Below are 17,435 nucleotides of genomic sequence, written 5' to 3'. Positions count from 1 at the left end.
GGCGCTGGGCTGGCAATGTTCGATTAAAGTAAGCCTTGCGACTCATTTCTTGATAGAAACACAACCTATTCCGAAATTATTTTGATACAAATTTCATACACCTCAAGCAGAGAAAAAACAACTTTTCTTTTAGTTGCTTTTAGTTTTAAAGGTTCCACACTAAAAACCTCCATAACTGTAAAAATAGCAACCACATCCGATTGTACACATGAAAATTCAATTAAAAATTGTCAAAAATCCTATTTCAAAATTTTACCAACGGACAAAGTGTGAGTAATATAATAGATGCAAATAGATAGAAAAAAAGCCTCCTATACCTGCAAAATCTCACCACCAAAACAGAGTCGGCAAGGAATACAAATGGCACCCAATCAGCAGAAGGATCCACAATCGGTGGAGGCGAGCGGAAGGACACCTATGGTACAGTTGACTCGAGCAGAACGGTGAGTACTCCACCTGATTTGTACAAAGATTATAAAGGTAGAAAATTATATTCATTAATATACGTTTTAAAGTACATATGTGTATGTACACAACAAAAGTAGTACATTTCGCTTAGTTGAGAAGTAGTGACACTTGAATGGAAATTATGAAATTATGTTAAGTACAATGTCGATAATTCTTACATATCGATTATGACGTGAATATGATTGAGCCATCTCCGAACATCTCTTGAAGAAGGCACGCGAAAAAAATAAAAGAACAGACAACTTCATTGATAGGAAAATGTCAAAAATTTAGTTAGAATCATGGTTAGATTTCATCCGCTCCAGGCGGGGGCTTGCGCTGGGACTGGGTCGCGTAGAGCTCTTCGAGCAACTTGAGAAACATCTCCGGACTTATATTATTGCCCACACGCATCAGGACAAACCAGTCGCCGAAGCTGCAGTTTTGCAGGGCGCGCTGCAGATGTGATTTGGGCATAAGACGGGCTCTGGCCCGCAGAATGTGGAAGCGTATGCCGCTATTGAACATGGTAATTATGCGGAAGAACAGCTTGAGTCCAGCCAGAAAAGTCATTGCCATAAACCAGACCCACAAGAAAGCAAAGATCTTCTCGTTCAGAATATTTAGGGGCAGTAGGCAGAGGGTATCCATTGAAGAGTCCGATCCGCTAGGCCCGAATCTGACTACCTCGCACTTTGCGCACTTGGGAAAGACGCGCTTGGTGATGCTGCTCCACATCTCCCAGTCGCCAGAGTACACCGCAAGGAAAGCGTCCACATAATGAGTCCAGAAACCTTCAATGAACACATCCAATAGCAGCATGTTCAGAATCTGTTGAGAATGAGTTGAATGAGTTAAAGGGCGGCCACTTATGGTGAGGCGTTGTCTACTTACGCTGATCCCTAAGTTCAGGACCTCGCAAAACACATAGCTGGCAAAGTAGCGAAAGTGTGTCTCCTTGTAGTCGCTCGTAAAGTATTTGACCAGAACACCCAAGTGAGCCTTGCTCCTCTCCTTGCTGACTGCGGTCTGGTGAAAATCCATGCACAGATGCTTTAGGCGGCCGCCCTCCCAGATCTTCCACAAAAATGCCGGCAAATAAAACACAAACGACTGCAGGAGCAGCACTAGAACAACCCACTGGTAATAGCGCAGATATCGGCGCTGAGCCATAGGCACTGTTCCTCCCAAACCACCTGCGTAAAGCGAATAAATGTTTTAAGTCACAAATCGAACGCTGATATGAACGCATTTTGCAATTCTTACCCGGCTTGCAGCGCTCGTGTCCAAATGGATCAGGCGTGTACGTTATGTTGGTCGATACGTAGGCGCCGTACATCCAGCAATACGCGTGAATAAAGTCCATGTCATTGTGATCGCGCATGCACTGTATGGGATCGCCAAAGTACTGCTTGGAGGAGAGCAGAAAAGTGCAGGCCAGCAGCAGGGCCACCGTGCACTTGGAGTGGATGGTGAAAACGGCATCGTAAATGTGCACCGACTTGAATTGCAAGTACTTAGACAGCGGCTTAACTGCGGCATACATTTTGTGGATCTATATTCAGAGCACTACACAATTTTTTCGTTGATTTCACGCAGCCCTTTTTGCACAAGTTGAAAATAAGGCGCAAAGCACGCGGCGTTCTAACGGTGAGTTTTGGCCTATTGCCATCTCGCTCTTTTCTGTGGCAGATGGCATGTAAAAGAACGAGAGACATATATATATAGCCGGAATTTTATATCAGCCAGCTTTCGGCAGCCAGTAATTTTATTGGCGCTGCTACATGCGGGCACTTTTTGTACTAAATAGGTATTTTTCCACATGTAGTTATTGTGTAGTTACCATGTAAAAACATAATTTTTTGTTGACCAGGTTCTGTTTAAACCTTATTTCATAAAAAAACAGTAAGCGGGGTCGTTAAAACTAGCCAATCTTGTAGAACATTTATTCATCAATAGCCGAAAATTATGTGGGCAGAACTAAGGGTTTTAGTTAGCTAGAATTATTCAACGAAATCTCTAAATTAAGCAATATGAACGACTATCCTCTTTCGTTGTTTCGTTTTGACCTATTTCGCTAAAACCATTTTTTTTAAACAAAATCCAATAAAAGCAAGTATTTAAAATAAACAAATCAAGTAGGAAATAGGTTCATTAATTGGATAAAACTATGTTGGCAGAGCTGAGAGACCTACATATCTAGCTAGTAATATTCGACGGAATATCATAATCGAGGAATATGGTTTCCAGCCCTCGACGGAGAACGATTAACCCATTGCAAGCCAAGGGGGTATTTAATTTTTCACCGAAAATAATGAAAATTGAATCATTTTTGCGCAGTTCAGGTGAAAGATATGGTGTTTTTTTTTAAGTTCAGAGGAAAGATGGCATGAATCTACAAGGAGAATTTACAATCAGTAATATTTTCCGTCATTTACCTCAATTTGTTGAACTTTTTAAATATAGGGGGGTGAAGTGGGCTAAGTTTGATTTCTTATCGATATACAATGTTTCTCCAGTACCATGTGCTCAATTTGTTTTGATTGAAAAATCGCTTAAAAGTGCTGGATATATAGACTTAGTAACCTTTTGTTTTGCAGCTTAAAAATCAGGCTTGTCAATATGAAGGAGCAAGTCTCAGCGAAACAGCAGGAACGCAGCGAAAAAAAGAAAAAGAAGCTGGCCGCATTGGCAAATCTGATGGACCTGAACGATCGGGATCGTGTACATGAGGCGGAGCTGGCGAGGAAGCGGGACTCCGAGTCCAAATCAAGCGGCGCCGAGGCTGATCTCACAGATGAGCCACAGACGAACAAAAGTCACTATGAGGCGGAGCGGTCCAGCGGTGTAGAGGCGGCAGATGACGGCTTTTTCACCGTGAGCAGCAGGCGAAAAGCCAAGAATCGGCATACCATCAGAAGCACCCCCGAACAGACCTCGACAGCGGATGCCACAGATGCGGAGACGGTCCACACAGATCAGCCACAGACGAAACGGATTCGCAAAGATGAGGCAGCAGGTGGCGACAGCTTACCCGATGAAACGTTGGTTACTCTTAGCGAAGAACAATACAAGGCCCTTTCGGCGGATCTGCGGCGACGCAAGCGGCGACTGCAGGATGTTCCCGCCTTGCGGCTGAGGGAGATGGGGCAGCGTGCGTTGCTGGAGACGCCTCAAGATGCGCGCACGCCCATCTTCCTCAGCGATATACAGAACCTGCTGATGTCGGGCATGATTGGCCAGAAGAGTCCCTGCAGGCCAGACCGGTGGTGCTCCACCGAAAAGTGGGTGAGTCTCTCGCACAGCGTGGTGGTCATCCTGGAGGGCCTCTCCCTGTACCACTACCTCTCCAATGAGAGCCAGTTCGAGGCCACCAATAGGATATTCAACGCGAAGCTGGAGCTTATGCTCCCCCAGCAGGCTGAAGGCATGATTATCGATGAGATCGCTCAGGTATGTACTGCTTTAGGCCTATCCACTGATTGCTAATCGCTAATCGATAATATATTTATGGTTCTTTCCAGATTCCGTTGACCAGTGTGCAAGCCAAGAAGCTAATTGACGAGCACGGTTGCCTGGAATCTGCAGTTGCCCTCAACCAGGATCCCACACTGTTCGTGAGGGGTATTTTCAACATTAGTGGCGAGGGGTCGGGCATGGAGCTACCTCATCTGCATCCAGATGACAAATTCCCGCGGACCAAACTCCTGCTCTCCGCCCTGCAAATGGTCGACGAGGGCTATCCAATCCCCTTGCAGGGAGAGCTCCACAGCCGCTTCAGGGCCTACAAGTTCACAAAGCCATCGTACAAGCCGGTCAACAACCACAGTCCCATGTACGGCGTGGACTGTGAAATGTGTCGCACTGTGGCCGGGGTCAACGAGCTGACGCGTATTTCCATTGTAGACGAGAAGTACAGGACTGTTTACGAGACGCTGGTGATGCCCGACAACAGGATCGTGGATTACCTTACCCAGTACTCGGGCATCACCGAGGACATCATGAAGCAGGTGACCAAGCAGCTGAAGGATGTGCAGAGGGAGGTGTCCGCACTGCTGCCAGACGATGCCATCCTCGTGGGACAGTCCCTTAACTCCGATTTGAATGCCATGCGGATGATGCATCCGTATGTGATCGACACCAGCGTGTGCTTCAACATGTCCGGAGTTCGGAGGCGGAAGAGCAAATTGAAGCATCTGGCCATGACTTTCCTCAAGGAGACCATCCAGGAGAACGAGTACGGCCACGACTCGATCGAAGACTCCAGGGCAACGCTAAAGCTCGTGAAGATGAAGCTCGCTAACAGCATCGAGTTTGGCGACGAGATTATGACCCAACAGAAGCGTCTGCAGGAGATCGCCAATGCCTGCAGCGGCGACAGCATCACGAACAACATGTTTGCACATTCGGCCAAGCGGGACAGGAGGACAGCGATCGTGAATGTGGGAGACCTGCAGCCGCGCCTCAAGGAGATCATCCAGAAGGCCGAGCAGGTCGTCCCCAAGGACACCAGCAGTGCTGTCCTCGTGCACGAGGTGGCCACCACCAAAGAAGCTGTACGAAAAGTCACCGAAATAGCGCTAGAGAACTCTCTGACCATTGCCAATCTCCCAATCCCCGAAGAGGACTTCCTCGTGGATAAAGCTGAACGCAGTGCTGCCAAAATCGACAAGGTCATCGAGCGTCTGTGGAACACAGTGGCCCACAATGGCCTCTTCCTCGTTCTCATGGGCGGCTCGGCAGAGTGCCCCAAGGGTGTGGCCAAAATAGCCATCAAGCGATTGAATGGCACCGAACAGACTAGTGCTCCAATCAGCAGTTAGATTCGTGGCCCCACAGCCTGAACTGCATCCCATCAACCCTGACTTTATTCTAATTTTATGCCCCGGAAATGTCCCACGAAAACCATCGATAGCTTGGATCAAACCACTGACGCAGCTACAAGAGAGCAGTGTCTTAGTGTCTCAAGCAAAATTAAATTAGCCGTACAGCCCAACCTCTGACGTACAATCAATTTCACCTTTCTTTTTTTTCCTAATCTAATCTAATCCGAAATTACACTGCAAAAATGTAACGAAACTAAAGTTGTAAAATTTACAAATAACCGCAAGAAATCACAAAAATCAAATGTAAACAAATGCAACTGCCTTTTCCTTTGGGGGGAGCGGAATCTAGAAAATGAGAAGACGTGGAGGAGGAGCCCAGAATCGATGGCCCTTAAATATTGCCAAATGTTTTTACCAAATGGTTCGTTCGTTCGGGTTCGACTCCGTAAAGTGAGATTTGACCTAGTTTCTGGTGGTTTGCATTGCCCGATATTTTCCGTTGGCTTTCCCTTCCCTTCCATTCCATTTCCTTTCTGTTGGTCGGTCGGTAGGTCGACGGGTCGGTCGGGCGTTGATAAGAGCTATAAATTTCCTACCTCACACAATACAGCACTCCGTTGTCTAGGGCCCGAAAGAGGCAGCCCTCCCTATGATGCCCACGCACGCACTCTTGCTCGCCTGCTGGCCCGTTTTTTCTCTCTCTCTCTCTCTTTTTGGAAAGGGAAAGTGTACGAAAGTTGTTGTCCGGGGCATCCGCATCAGTGTCCGTGTCTTATCACACGCTCGAAAATGTTGCGTCTTCTGGATGCCAGAAGCACGACCTGTGGGTCGGAGAGAGCTCTCCCTCGACACGACACCCACTGCGCATGTCCGGCTGGGGAAAAGCTGCTGAGAATTTTCCCCATGCCCAGCAACAGGGCTGCCAGAAGGCTGCGATTTCGCTGTCGATTGTAATACATGCCCACAATAAGAAACGATTTCTGTTGTGTTTCAAAAATAAGGTTCTAATCTAATTTGTATCCAAACACTTTCCGGGATTAATAGACAAGTTGTCAGTGACAACACAATATGGACGAACCTGGTGGCAACGCCGTGTCGAGAAAATGGGTATGTTTTCCTTCTGTCTCGCTTTTCTTGTACCGTGCTTTGTTGTTGTTGTTGTTGTTGGTGTGTGTGTTTTTTTTGGATTTGGCGCTCTCCGCTCGGAAAAGCGCACACGAAAGATTTTGTTGTATATACGGTTTTCGGCTCTCGAGAGGAGACGTTGTCGTTGGTTGGTGGCTGCCTTTCCCAATTCCGTTTGGCACGAGGCGCGCGCAAAACTCTCGGATTCGGATCGTACTATATTGCATATCTATATATCCACCACACACCTACGTATGGTATAGGAGGTATATGGATATAGTACATGGGCCAGTGGAGAGTGTAGAGCATAACACGGGCAATACGGGCAATACGGGCAATACGGGTACTGTGCGGCATTAAATTGGGCATAAACAAATTTGCCCAAAACAAATCGGAACAAAACAAAACACTAACTAAACAGAATCGTATCGAATCGAAATCTCGCCAAAATACTCGGTATCTGTTGTCTGCTGTTTGCGGAAATCGGCAGTCAGGAAGGAACATCTTTTGCTGAACTATTTCGAAAATTCTCATTCAGAATTCAGAATTCGGGCCATAAACTCGGGTAAGTCGCGTAAGGCGCAAGGCCCGTGTGTAATTAATCAAAAGTCCATTCGTATATACAAAACATGAGCGAGCAATTGGCTAACATAAATTGTGTATCCCATAAGATACACAGACACACAGGCACACAGCCACAGACACAGCCGCAGCCACAGATACTTTGCCAAGCGAAAGCCTGTTCAAAGGAATTCAGGGAGAACTTTCTCTGTATATGTGTGCCTATGCGGGTGTATGCCTGTGTGCGGGTGTGTGCGGGTGTGTGTGTATATGTGCGTGTGCCCATGTCCGTATAAGCGAGTGGGAAACTCGTTCACTGTGTCAGTGTTTCAGTGTATCATCCGCCACATCAGCTGGGCCTGGCATCCATCGCGCATACGCCGCATTGTCAATTGTTACGAGCCCTCGCGTCCATTCCGCCTCGCCTCTTCTGCCACTTCGCCCTTGGCACCAACTGGTTGCCCATGCGACCCCAATCCCTTCCTGCTCCCCATTCCTGCCCTGCCGCTGCCATCCCTCCAACGCATGGATCCCCATCGTCGCGCTCTTGATATTGGCTATTGGCCTAGCCCAAGTCCCATCCCGCATCCCGCTTCCCACTCCATTCCCCTCCAGCACTCCGCTTTCTTTATTTCCTTTGTCTGCAATTGCAAATTTGTTCGCTGTGGACTTCGTTTTCCCCCGAACTGTTTGCTCCAGTTTCTGTCAGAGGCCACCCCCATGCCCCACTCCATGCCGAACATGGAACATGTTGCGTAGGGTTTTCCTCTCCCTCTCTCTCTCTCTCTCTCTCGCTCTTTTCATCCATTGAGGGTGAGTTTTTCCGCTTTTTCCGTTTTCATGTTTTGTTTGCATTTCGGAAGGCGACGCACCCACACTCCTGGCTCCGGATAAAAGAGAGAGCATCAGGGAAAACCAGGTGAAAGTTTCTGCCCAAAAATAATTTTTGCTTGTGAGGAAATTAAATTCTACGTTTATTGTTTGCTTACTTGAAATATACCTCACTTTATATAGCGATTATTAGTTTCTATCTCATAACTGGTTCCCCTATTTTGTTCTTATTTTTTGTTGTTTTAATACGTCTATCAGTTGTCTTGTCTGATCCAAGATAGGCTAGCGCCCCCCCACACCCCAACCTGCATCTGATACCCCACTACAAGAGGATGAATCAGTGGCAAACCAGAAACTGACTGACTAACTGACTGACTGACTGACTGACCAGCTGAATGACTGAAGCAGTGGCCTGGTACACTCTTTACAGGGAGGCTATGCCCCGGCTATTACAACCCAAATAGCTATTCGAATGTTCTGTCATATTCAGAGTCTGCTGTTACATTTGGAACGTAGCGAAGTGGGGAGTACAAGTTTTGACTGCGTATTTGTATTTTTGCGTTCGTCTATTCGGACGAAAAGAGATGAGTAATGCAGGCCTCCTGGACAGTGCAGGAAAATGATTGTGTTTTTGCACGGCATCGAGATCAAATGATGTCATTTGTCTGTCCTGTTCGCAGGGTATCCATTCGCCTTTCGCCAGAAACAATCTAGGAATGACTCAGTCGGAGTCATAATCGTAGGTTCCGAGGTGACACAAATTGAATTACTTTTCCCGACTCGAGCATTTAACGGGCTTCCAGCGCAGGAGAGTTCAACATCCAAATCGCATTTGCTGTGACCCATGTGGGATGTATGACTCTACTCTGGATATTTCCACTCGATTCGAGGTTTTTTTTTACTTAATTAAAGTTCTACCGAGTGTTTCATAATCACACTCTCTACGACTACCCAATAATGCACCACATTAGGGCGTTCAAATGGGGAGCGCGGAGCCATCGCACTTGCTGAACTTTTCAGTGGTCGCCGAAGAATGCGGCAAGTGTTTTATTTTTGAACTATAGAAATATCTTCAGGTCTTGTTTGTGATGCAATTGCCGGCTGTATTCCCAGGAAGCAAATTGGGCTGGGTGCGTTTTTTGTTTCCATTTCGGTTATATGTACGTGTCTTCCCATCGATTTCTATCGTCTGTTTATTTATTTGCACTTCTGCTTCTACTTCGGCATCGGCATCGGCATCGGCATCGGCTTCGGCTTCTGCTGCGTATTCGGAGATGTTTACCTTTAGCCAACAATGTGAATAATTATGTTAAATTTAACTAATTAAACAGTTTTTCCTCTGGCCCCGGTATGGGGTATACACACAAACACATGTACATGCATAGGTGTGTATGCGTGTATGCGTGTATGTATATTGATTCTGCTCCACTTTGCTCCGATGCTGCTAATTATATTTTTTCCCTTTATGAATGCAAATATTTGATTCGCTCCGACGCCGTGCCCGGCCGTTTGGCCGTCCGGCGACCGTAAACGGGTTTTAATGATCATCATATGCTGGAAATGGGGAAATGGGGCCCACTACAGAGAGCTGCTGTTGTCACGGCTAGGCGTGGTCGGGGAGTTCGCTCGGTGTCCCAGTGTCAAGGTCGTGCGTGAGGCTGTGTTGGAGTCGGCGTCGGACAACTTCCACAGTGTTAACTGTTAACAGTTGTTGCCTTAGTCGTAGGCTTTTCTGGCACGGCTTCCGCTTTGCTGGCACCGCGACTCATTAGCAGCCGACGCTGCCCCAGCAGCCGGCTCAGCCGGCACCCTATGCAGGGCGAGGCAAGATCGAAGACTTTGTGGAGCAACAATATCTGAAAAAATCCCCTTCTCCTTTCTAATCTAGTAATATTTGAAAATCACTTACTCCAAACCTCGAAAATTATTTGTTTTGATCCAGGTTTATTTTTTGCAACTTTAATTAATTATAAAAGTACGACAACGCTTGTGTGTATGTGTATGTGTATATGTACATACAAATATAATGGTAAATATAAATCATATAAAGTGGCTCTCGAGGAAAACTTCACTCATATATATGTATGTATCTCTTGTTCCAATCCGCTATAATCTGCTTTCATCTGTACCTAATCTCCTGCTGCAACTTCTGCGGCAAACCTCGTCGAGTGCATGAATACTTGTGCACACACAAACACACGAACTCGTATGCCTGCGCTCAACCAGGCACCGCCGCAGCCTTGCAGCTTTTGCCCGTTCTTGGTACCAGGCGACCTTTGATACCAGCCACTGCTGTTCTCTCTGTGGCCCTTGCCAGCACCTATCATTGTTGCTATTATTACATGTGTGTAAATGCACGCACTCACACCCAGACACAGATTCCGCAAAAAAAAGGTGCACACATACATCCATGGGTATGATTCTGCTTCTACATGTTGCCTTTGCCTTTGCCAATGCCTTTCGCCTCATATTTGCATTGCTTATCAATAATATGAATATCGTGCCTACACAATGGAGCGACGACAATTACAGTTGTCAAATATGTACAACTCCCACACCCACTTGTAGTTCCACTCCTACTCCTACTCCCCACCACCCACACAATCTTCTTGTTAATAAGAAAGTCCAATAGTCAAATCTTTTGCCAGCTGCAGCTCCCTTAAACTGAGATACGAGTGCCAGTGATATTAATTTCTTTACTGGTCATCTGTCCCCCAAAAATGAGGCTAGTATTCACGGACTTGCGGCTCCCGAACCGACGCACTTTAGTTCATTTCCGGTTGGCCTGCATATCGCTGATATTATTTTTTTTGCAATTTAAAAGTTTCCATTCAAAAGGGTTGTTTTTAATCATTCAATTCTATTAATTGTGATTAATTTAGAGAGTATTCCACTTCAAAATACAAATTTCTCTCTCTTTCTGTGGGAAGAACCACACTAAGATCCACTCCTAATACTGGAAATACGATCCCATACCATCACAATCATGCCAGAGTTCGGATATTTAAATTTCGCCTCATGACGCATTATCAAACGTACTGCTGTTGGTGTTGCTGTTGGTGTTGCTGCTGCCATTGCTGCTGCTGTTGCTGCTGCCGCTGCCGTTGCCGCCATCGCAGGGGCTCCGTCGCCTCGCCGCTGATGTCGATGTAGTGGCCTGCGAGTCCGCTGGAAATGGCAGTCGAGGTCTCAAACTCGTGGTGTTCGGTTCGCCCTTAAGGAAAATCGTGCGAGTACAACTCACTTTCCTAACCAACCTTCCCACCCCCAAGCCACCAACCAAAAAGACAAACCAATTAGTGTGTGATTTATAATATTGGAAATATACTCGTATATGGCAAAAAATAGAGTTCCAAATATAAATACTCGTTTATGGAGAACACCTCCCCCCAACACAACCCAACCCAAACATATCTACAGACAGCGGCAAGCCGAAGTAAACCGCGTTTGATTGATTGATGGAACGAGGCCCGGGCCGATAAGCAGAAGGAACCAAACTACAATAAAGTGTAAGAAGTGCATGATATACATGATAGTAAATGATAATTTGCGATAGGGAATCGAATGACATGCGCTGTAAAGTTCAAGAACGTCCCCGGGCAAGGTCGGGGGCTCTTTATTTACGGTTACGGGTTTACTGGTTAACTGTGGCGCTGGTGGCAGCCTCGAGGCACTCCCCATCGTAAATGCCCACGCCTGGAATCCAGAGCGGTTCAGTGCCATCCATCCATACAACCCACTGATAAAGGAAGCCCATGGAACTTATGACTACCATCCGAGTGCTAATTCGATGCCTGTGCTACACATAAAACTTGAGAATCAGATCAGACCTCTCAGAGCACAGACCCCAGATCCCAGACCCCAAAGCTCAGTGGCAGTGGCAGTGTGCAGATGATAACGCACGACGCTCTGAATCGATGAACAGCCATAAATTTATTTGCATACGATAATTTATTTATTGCACTATCACACACTATCACGTCGGTCGTCACACTTCCCCCATTGCGGTCTCTCTTTTTCTCTCGATCTGTTTCCTCTCTGTCCGAGTCTGTCTGAGTAAATATTTAAATATCAGCGCTCATAGAGAGTAACTGGGGGAACTGTTCTCCTTTCCATCACGAGTCGGATGGAGTCGTCAACACTTCGTTTCGCCTTCCTTACAACTGTTCAAACATCGAAGTACGAGTATCGTCATATAATTTTTTATTTTATTTATAATTATTTTCCCCGCACATTCTTTGAGTACCATAATAAATAATGTTTGCACTGTTCTTGTGGCATAAACAAGACAAGCAACTGCAAATCAAACGCTGGCCAATGAACCAATTTTTTTGTTTTCAAATACAAATGTCTGAAAGCCCTTCTACAATAGATATGGGTAGTTACCTTTCACATGATCTCAGCTTTTCGTTGGTTCCAGGGGCACTACGTGTATCAACAAGTTTTTATGTGTCTATAATATTTTCAAAATGGTTACTAAAATGGCAAGAGATACTATCTGTGAAAGTTGGGGCAGGTCTAGCAGAAGTTTCTTGGGTTATGATTTATGAAAAGCAACTTCTTAAGCTAAGCAACAACTTTTCCATAAGTTCTTATTGTGAGAATACTATACTCTACTTATAAAGAACTGTGCCAAACTATGTACATATCACATTTTATCATTGCCTTCATTGAACTTTTATTTTTGTAAAGATAAAGACTGTTCCTTCTATAGAAACCAAATCGATTTAGTATTATATGATATGGGCCTCAAATCAGGGGGCATTACTTCTGTCGCCTACTTGACGTCATAATTAGTCTCCACCGATCAACGTGCCAGTGCCACTGCCCCTGCCTGGATGCTCTTTCCCTTCGCTCCCTCGGGGACGCTGTCACTATCATTGGTTCATATGTTTTCGGGGAGGTATTATACAATTTATGGACATATCACGCGGCTTGCTTCGTGATAGGCTGCTTCTGGGTTAGGTTTCGATACGAGAAGTGTTGCCAAAATGATTTATAGTCCTCCGATGATGGATTGCAACCGAACTGGTGGCAATCAAACGATTCAAATATAAGGAAACTGATCCCAGTAGCAGTCCCCTCCCAAAAGAACTCGGCTCGCCTCGGCTCGGCTCGTTAGCTCATTAGGCGGCATTACTTTAAGATAATGAGTATCACTTGTTTATAGTCGAGTGCAAAAATCAGCGATTAAGTTCTGACTCGAACGCTAAACGATTTATGTTGCTGAAGTGTGGCAATCGACTGATAAGGATAAAGATAGCTGCGAGTGGGTCTTCAAGAATCGATCATTAACTTGGGGAAAGCACTTGCAGGGCTCTACTTTATGGCACTCTGATAGGTTTCCGAGCGTGGCGAAATGGCCCGCACTCGAAACATGACTAATGGTCATTCCCAATCCTCGTAAATATTATCCAGAGTGATTCTGATAAAGAATGTAGTTCCCTGAGGAGACCCTGGGGACCTAATACTCATCCAATACGAGTACTTAACGGCATTTTTTCTTGCAGCTCCAGAACAAAGATTGGGTGTTCACTGAGGGCAGGAATACAGAGTTCCGCTGTGGCAATAAATACCGCCAGAAGCGCTTCGATTTCACAGTGGAGGAGGCGCTATACAAGCAGAAGCGCATCACCAAATTTCCGCTGGTGGGTGGTCCTCTGATCCGAAGGGCTCTGCACATTCGGGAGGAGGATACCGCATCCGAACAGGAACCACAGCCGGTCGACAGCAACAACAACGATCCACAGATTCCACAAGTGGGCGACAGCAGTAACAGAAACAACAACAACAACAAAAACAAAACCAACAGCAACAGCAACAGCAACAGCAACAGCAACGACGCAACAGAGAAGTACAAAATGGTACTGCCGTTCGGTCTCGGCCCCGACGGGCACCACGTGGACGCCATTCACAGTGTCCCGGCGCCCAGTGCCCCACCAGCCCACTCGATGCCACCGCCATACGCCAAGGGCCAGACGAACATCTACACAGGAGTCCCCGTCATTGTGAATCCCTACATCGATTTCATTGTGGTGAACGGCGACGATCGGTACATGATCCGATGCGAGCGCAAGTCCGTCGTGGAGCGCAGCGTGGAGCTGGCGAAGCTGATACACGCCGGACCCAACAGCGGCCGCAAGAGCGACAACCACTACCAGATCCTCAATGTGGACAAGAACGACTTTGAGCTTGTCGTCCGCTACATGGAGAAGCACTTTATACCTTATCGCGATCACAAACACTTGCTGAAGATCTTGGAACTATCCGATCGCTTTAACGTGCCTGATTTAGTGAGTTCTTCGAGAGGAGATTCCTTGTCTTCTGTTCTTTAACCAAGGTTCTCTTAATTTCAGATCATATACTGCATTCGGGAGCTTGATCTCAGAATTTCCAGTGCCACCGCATTGGATATATTCAAGGCGATGTGGTTCTACCAGGGCATAGCGCTGACCAACCAGCACCAGACAGTGATCACCACCCAACAGAGTGGCCAACAGCTGGCCCGCAAGCAGGCCTCCAAGGCGAAGGCCGCTGCCAAGCAGCTGGCGGCGGCCAAGGCTGCCCAGGCAGGCGAGAACCCACCCGAGGGGGCCGATGGGGCGCAGCTCAATCTCATACCCAATCCGAATCCCTTCACCACCGAGGACTATGGCGTGGCCCTGCTGCACAACACACTCCAGCTGATCGACATGCACGCGGAGCTGATGCTCTCGATGCCCGAGCTCTGCGACCTCCGCTTCGAGGAGCTGGAGACCGTGGTCAAGCGCGACACCCTGCAACTCCGCTCGGAGGTAACCCTGTTCGAGTGCCTGGCCTCGTGGAGTCTGGCGGAGTGCGCCCGCAAGAATATCTTTGGCACTGCCGAAAACCGACGCACTGTGCTGGGACCCCTGTGCCTGACCCCCAGATATCTGCGGATGAGTGCCTCCGAGTTCCGTCGTTGCTGTGAGCGCATCGAGCTTCTCCCACCAGTCGAAATATCTCTCATCAGTGATGCCTTAGAGGGTGAGTCCACAAGTTGATTCGCCCCAAGCTCTGTTTTGATTACTAAAACCTCTGTCAATTGCAGGCAAAAAGCTAAGGAACATCACCGACCAGCAGGCAGAGCTGATGGAGAAGTTCCGCCAGCCACGTGCCGAATACGCCCGCATGCCAGTCCATCTCAGCGATCGCAGCAGTCCCAAGAACTACCCCAAGAAGATGCGCCGCGCGAACGAGGGCCGCTCCACGGAGGAGGGTTGCTGGGAGAAGCTCGGCATGAATTGCCTCCGTGTCTTTGTCTGCATATTCGACTGATCCGAACAGTCGGACGACGAGGAGGATGACGATGAGGATGAAGACGATGGGGAGGACGAGGAGCAGGATGAGGACGAGGATGAGGACGATCCCACATAGACTTGTTGCATTAACGAATATTAGCGCTTATGAACTACATATATACACACACATAGATAGTTAATGATTACGTTAGTCTTACAACAGAAGGGAAGTGGACAGTGCTGGCCAAAAGTGGCAGTGATTTTATAGCAGCCGTTTCTAACAAAACTATATAGTGTTATTTATATACATACATACTTGCTCGTACCTACATCTGTATGTATGTATGTGTATGTGCGAGTGCATGTATGTGTAGGGGTCGATCGATTCGTTTTTTGTATTTACCCGCTAGTCAAATGGTAACAGAAGAAACTCGTAACATGGAGAATACCACGAACTTTTATACAACTTTATGCAACGTTTTGTAGCTGGACTCAAATTACGAGTACAAACCAAACAAATACCAAATACCAAAAACAAAAACAAAAACAAGAAGTAAATCTAAGACACGCGGATCTTACATACATACATACATACATATACTATATCGCGCGAGTATCACAGGTCTGTGGATCAGAAATATGTACATCATGAAAATACATCAAGATACAAGTTAATCAAGCAAACAACAACTAAAACATAAACAAACAAAATTATAGTGCAAATTGTATTTCGGCCCGGCCATAGCAAAAAATTATTATTAATTGTTTAATATACTTTTAACTGTTGTGCAAAATGTAAAAGAAATGGAATTTATTATATATGAAACACACATCAATACATATGTACACACAACAAACACACACAAATACATATATACGATATATGCAGATATATGTACATACAATATATATATAGAGCAAAATGCGTTGAAACACACCGAAAACTCTGTTGCCGTTAAATCGGTTCTTGGCTTTAACTCCTATAACGAAGTGCTATAGCTAATTCGCATCAATACCAATTACAATCAGATTAGCATTAATCATAGTGAATGAATGAATTACTTATGTAAGCACACATACACACACACACATACAGACAGACACACACACAGCCACTCAACACACAAATTGTTAACAGAATTATGCATTTTATTAGTTAATGTCTAGATCAAAGAGCGCCGCCTCGAATTCTTTTTGCCTAAGTTGCGATATGGAAAATTCACACGCTTCAATCGCAAGGAAAGCAAGGAAATCTCATCAACCATAGACAAGAACATTCAAGCAAAAAAGTAGTTAAACAATAATTAATAAAAACGTATGTACACAATTTTTTTAAACAGTACTAAATGAGATGGTGTTTTTTTAATGGGTAGCACGATGAAAGCTCAAAAAGGGCATTGCAGAGGTGGATTGGATTACCCTTAAAGCTTCCCGGAGGAAAGCTCTGCAAAAGCAATGTTTGGAACCCAACTAAAAAAAAACTTTGCGGAGACTTTCACCATGGAGGAACACTTTGCAAGGGGTGGTACAAGTATTTATACATACATACATAGATGGATATATGTAAATATATTTTGGATTTTACAAGAGTGCTCCTCTCAAACGACTCGACCGATTTTTGTTCTATTTTAGTAGGTATGCGAATATGTTATTAACTTATTTTCGACTTCTTACCACCCACCATTTCTAAGCGGGATTTTAGTAAGTGATTATGGAATATTCCATTCATCCGAAAGTGCTGATTGATGGTATGTGTTGCGGATCAGGAAAAGTGCAACTGCCTAAAATTGAGACACCACCAGAAGCCGTTCAATGCTCATCGGCACGAATCCAGATTCAAGCCAGTTCCTGCAGTCCATTCGCACATTCAATTCATGTGTTCAAATGTCATCTTTTGGAGCAACAGAAATAGTTGACAAGACTGCGGAAAATGGTTTGCCGGGTCAGCTAGTACTCGTATACAATCTCAACAAAATACATGTTATAGTTACTAACTATTCCGAAATGTACACAAATTATCTCTTGTACATCTCTGTCACTCCTGCATCACCGCTTATTGAATCCAACTGTCCCCCCAGTCCGGGGACTGCCACATGCTGCTATCGCTGGATAAGCTTACCAAAGTCTAGACGCTCGGACGGAATGTACTCCATGGTCATGCCACACACACACACCCACACCCACACACACTCTCGCTCGTTTTGGGGTACCATAACGTTATCGTAGTTTACATTTGGGGGCTTACCACAAATGCACTCAAGCAAGTCCGAGCTTTCTCCTAGCTCTAACTCGAACCTTACCCTCCCCCACTTCCCACTCGCATGTGCACACAAATGCAATATAATAATAACAGGAAACCACCCCCACATACACACACACACAC

At 45.9% G+C, this 17,435-nt stretch overlaps 3 protein-coding genes across 4 annotated transcripts; 2 read left to right on the top strand and 1 right to left on the bottom strand.

Annotated features, from left to right (window-relative positions):
* Nucleotides 1-101: 101 nt before the first annotated feature.
* Nucleotides 102-5,585, top strand: LOC108151699 (small RNA degrading nuclease 5). Its single transcript, XM_017280454.2, has 4 exons — nucleotides 102-269; nucleotides 343-443; nucleotides 3,048-3,900; nucleotides 3,972-5,585. Exons 2-4 carry the CDS (start codon nucleotides 361-363, stop codon nucleotides 5,268-5,270), a joined length of 2,235 nt encoding a protein of 744 aa, XP_017135943.1. The 5' UTR covers nucleotides 102-269; nucleotides 343-360; the 3' UTR covers nucleotides 5,271-5,585.
* On the bottom strand, nucleotides 476-2,094 carry LOC108151701 (innexin inx4). Its single transcript, XM_017280455.2, has 3 exons — nucleotides 1,714-2,094; nucleotides 1,342-1,643; nucleotides 476-1,278 (listed from the first exon to the last, which is right to left on the bottom strand). Exons 1-3 carry the CDS (start codon nucleotides 1,991-1,993, stop codon nucleotides 754-756), a joined length of 1,107 nt encoding a protein of 368 aa, XP_017135944.1. The 5' UTR covers nucleotides 1,994-2,094; the 3' UTR covers nucleotides 476-753.
* Nucleotides 5,586-6,233: 648 nt separating the features above from the next.
* Nucleotides 6,234-16,157, top strand: LOC108153468. 2 transcript variants are annotated; one of them, XM_017283500.2, is made up of 4 exons: nucleotides 6,234-6,380; nucleotides 13,301-14,083; nucleotides 14,147-14,798; nucleotides 14,863-16,157. In XM_017283500.2, the coding sequence occupies exons 1-4, from the start codon at nucleotides 6,342-6,344 to the stop codon at nucleotides 15,087-15,089; spliced, it is 1,701 nt and encodes a 566-aa protein (XP_017138989.1). In that variant the 5' UTR covers nucleotides 6,234-6,341; the 3' UTR covers nucleotides 15,090-16,157. The 2 variants fall into 2 exon arrangements, with proteins under 2 accessions (XP_017138989.1, XP_033243243.1); XM_033387352.1 differs by lacking the exon at nucleotides 6,234-6,380 and adding an exon at nucleotides 9,709-9,819.
* Nucleotides 16,158-17,435: the final 1,278 nt, after the last annotated feature.

Source organism: Drosophila miranda, chromosome XR (genome assembly GCF_003369915.1).
Source record: "Drosophila miranda strain MSH22 chromosome XR, D.miranda_PacBio2.1, whole genome shotgun sequence".
Classification (NCBI taxonomy): domain Eukaryota; kingdom Metazoa; phylum Arthropoda; class Insecta; order Diptera; family Drosophilidae; genus Drosophila; species Drosophila miranda.
This window is presented reverse-complemented; position numbering and strand designations above follow the sequence as displayed.